The following is a 3,780-nucleotide window of genomic DNA, read 5'->3' on the forward strand; positions in this document are numbered from 1 at the left end:
TGCTGCTTCCATGTCAACATATTAGAGAAAAATGGGCTCGTTCTGTGAAATCCTAAAGGACTAAATTTATCCTCATGGACAGAAATGAAAGGCCAACTTTAGCTTCTCCTATAGAAGAAAAATTCTGAAGACTAAAGGAAAAAGAAGGCAATTCACTTTCCATGATCCTACACAAGGAAACAAAGCACTAATTGAGAGATTTGTGCAAATCTGGGGTCTTTATTGTTCTTGTTCATTATATATCTCAATGAAAATCTATGCCCTTTTCCAAACTGGCAAATAAAATTGTTCTTCAGAAGTGTAATATAGTATATGGCATGTAAGACTTTTAAAACACAAACTTTATACTATTTCTTAGAATATATCTAGTGGCAGCTAACTGTTAGAGTTCGTTGTATTTTTAAAATGCAAGCAAAAGGTCATCCTCAAAAGCTACAAGTTTTACAACACCCCTTTCAATTTAAACATGTACTTTCATTCTGCCCTATACATGTTTTATCTTGCAATATAGTCTATGCTGAAACTCCTTTATAGTGATATCTCTGACTTTGTACAGTAAAGAATATATAATTGAAGATATTTTAAATTTCTCATGGCCATAAAATTTGTATTAAAAATAATCAGGTAAAAGTCACCTCAATTGCACTGGGTACTGGCAGCTCATGCCTGTAATCTTAGGTATTCAGGAGGCTGAGGTGTGAGGATCGCAGTTCAAAGCCAGTCCAGGCAGGCAAGTCTGTAAGACTCATATCAAATAAAACACTAGAATACTGGAAGTGGAGTTGTAGCTCAAAGTGGTAGAGTGCTAGCCTTGAGCAAAAAGAACTCAGACACAGTGCTCAGGCCTTGAGTTTAAGCCCCACAACCAATTAAAAAAAAGTCTCTCAATTGAATTACTATTGTAGTTATTAGTGAAATTAACAAGTGACCAAATTAATTATTTGCTTCTATATGAAATTAGACATTATCATTTATTGTTAGCTACATAAATGATTTCATATAGTAATGTAAACATTTGACATAATAATTAAACTTGGAAACAATTGTTCTGTAGTATCCACAGGAAATTAATTCTAGGATCCCCTGTAGAAATAAGTAGCTTTAGAGCCTAAAGTCCCTTATATAAAATGACATAGTATTTCCATATAACTTACAAACCACCTCCTGCATATTTTAAGATCACTTCTAGATTATTTATATATTGCTCACACCTCATTTTATCTGTGTGGAATTCAGTATAGCACTCAGCACACAGTAAAGGGTAGATTTTTTTTTCTTTTGAGATTTCTGATTTTTTTCATGTTTTTTTTTTTGTATTGGAGTTTTGAACTCAAAGCTTTGCATGTTCTAAGCAGGTGCTCTACTGCTTAAGCTATATCTCCAGCCCTTCTTACTCTGATTTTTTTTAAGGCGATATTTCCTTTTGTGTCCTGCGCTAGCCTGGGTCATGATCCTTCTTTTTGTGTTTCCCAATCATAGCTGAGATGATAGCCACTATTATCATATCCAATATTGCTCTGTTGAAATAAAGTCTCATAAACTTTTAGCCCAGACTGGTCTTGAACCATGATCCACCTAGTCTCTACCTCCAGAGTAACTAGGTGTGGTGGCTCATACTTGGCTTTCAAGTGTTTTTACTCCTCAATTGGTTAGATCCACAAATGAAGTCACAGATATACAAGAAATATATTAGAAAGCGTATTTAAAGGCATCTAATGGAATGTTTTCCTAAGTAGTTCAAGTGCCCAGCAATGGATAGAGGACCAAATTCATCCTTGTGGACAGAAATGAAAGGCCAATCATACTTTAGCTTCTCCTATAGAAAAAAATTCTGATGACTAAATGAAAAAGAAGGCAATTCATTTTCCTTGATCCTATTAATTACTACAATAAGCCTGAAATCAGGATCAATTCTATTACTAGTTCTCTTTCATTTGTTACAGGTAAAGCAGGATAATGCACAAGGAGACATGGTAAAGACAAGAGGAACTTTGATAAGAGATATATGGAAATGAAGAATCTGGACATTTATTCTCCTAAAACAATGTAGATGGTTTGAGGAACTTTTGGGTGCCAGTAAGGTATGCAGTCTCTGAAAATTGCGGAACCAAAGGAACTTTAACGTTCCCTTCAGCAGGTAGATTCCTTGGCTGTGTCATTCACCAACAGGTCTACTACCATACATAAGATGTTTTGGTTTAGTTGAAAGGGTAATGTTATGAAGTGATTAACAGCATAACTTTTAGATCCTAATAACTTGCTTGAAATTGAAATTTGACCTTTATCAGATAAAACTGTCCATGCTCCAGTTTTCTAATTTGTAATAGGTAACAAAACAACAATTGCTTCCTGGGGTATAATTATAGATTTACATATGACAGTGTACCTATGGTTCCTCGTTCAAGGTAAATTAGCTATGGTGAAGGTAATGATGTCAATGAAAATGAAAAATAAATCTGTATCATGTAAGGTAAATGGTGAAGCACTTTGATTATCAGCACTATGTGTAGTTTATAACAGAATGCAACAGTATATTTCCGACTCTATGAAAATAATCCTCTTGGTTCTCATGGTTAACAGATGGACAATACCAACCGGACCACAATTTCCCAGTTTGTTCTCTTGGGCATTTCTACCCACCCAGAAGAACAAATCCCACTCTTTCTTCTCTTCCTACTCATGTATGCCATCAACATTTCTGGAAATTTTGCCATCATCATGCTAATTGTCTCTTCTCCTCGCCTTCACACCCCCATGTACATCTTCCTTAGTAACCTGGCTCTGGCAGACATCTGCTTTACCTCTACTACTATCCCCAAGATGCTACAGAATATTTTCTCCTCTACAAAGACCATTTCTTACATGGGCTGTCTAGCCCAGACGTATTTCTTCATTTGCTTGGCAGCCATGGAAAACTTCCTCTTGGCAGTGATGGCCTATGACAGGTATGTGGCCATCTGCCATCCTCTGCGCTACCCCATGATCCTGACAAAAGTGCTGTGTGCACAGATGGTTGTCATGTGCCACGTTCTCTCCCATCTTCATGCCTTGCTGCACACCCTTCTAATGGGCCGACTGACCTTCTGTGCAGACAACAGGATCCCTCACTTCTTCTGTGACCTCTACCCTCTGATGAAGATCTCCTGCTCCAGCACCCACCTCAACACCTTGGTGATTCATACAGAAGGTGTGATTATCATCAACGGAGCCCTGGTCTTCATTATTGCCTCCTATGCTTGTATCATCTCAGCAGTCCTCTCTATCCCCTCGGTCAGGGGCAAGTGGAGAGTCTTCTCTACCTGTGGCTCCCACCTCACCGTAGTGGCCATATTCTATGGAACCCTTACCTGGGTCTACTTCCGGCCCCTTTCCAGCTATTCAGTGGCCAAGGGTCGCATTGTAACAGTCATGTACACAGTGGTCACACCCATGCTGAATCCCTTCATCTACAGCCTGAGGAATAGTGATATAAAGGGGGCCTTCAGAAAATGGATGAGAAGAATATACACTTCCTTCTTTGGATAAGACTTCAAAATTATGATTCTGGGTATTCACTTGGTCTACAGAAATCGTGATTCTTCATTTTTTTTTAATCTCATATATCTTCCACCTTTAGAACGTCCCAGAAATATCCAAATTAAGTACATCTCATGGATTTCCTCATCAGACACTCTCCTAGGATACCTCTTACACCAAAGCTATAAAACAAAATAGGACCCACATGAACTAAGGATGAAAGGCCAGCATACACTGAACTATAATCGAGCACCATGGTCTGTG

At 38.0% G+C, this 3,780-nt stretch overlaps 1 protein-coding gene across 1 annotated transcript; it reads left to right on the top strand.

Moving 5' to 3' along the window:
- Window positions 1–2,580: 2,580 nt before the first annotated feature.
- Window positions 2,581–3,525, top strand: LOC138815657 (olfactory receptor 1Q1-like). Its single transcript, XM_070005086.1, has one exon. The coding sequence runs from the start codon at window positions 2,581–2,583 to the stop codon at window positions 3,523–3,525; it is 945 nt and encodes a 314-aa protein (XP_069861187.1).
- Window positions 3,526–3,780: the final 255 nt, after the last annotated feature.

The sequence above is a fragment of the Dipodomys merriami genome, unplaced genomic scaffold (genome assembly GCF_024711535.1).
Source record: "Dipodomys merriami isolate MVZ:Mamm:240054 unplaced genomic scaffold, mDipMer1.0.p SCAF_11, whole genome shotgun sequence".
Classification (NCBI taxonomy): Eukaryota; Metazoa; Chordata; class Mammalia; order Rodentia; family Heteromyidae; genus Dipodomys; species Dipodomys merriami.

What these genes read in the sequence shown, in the direction of transcription:
- LOC138815657 (XM_070005086.1), top strand. Translation starts at nt 2,581, where the DNA reads ATGGACAATACCAACCGGACCACAATTTCCCAGTTTGTTCTCTTGGGC.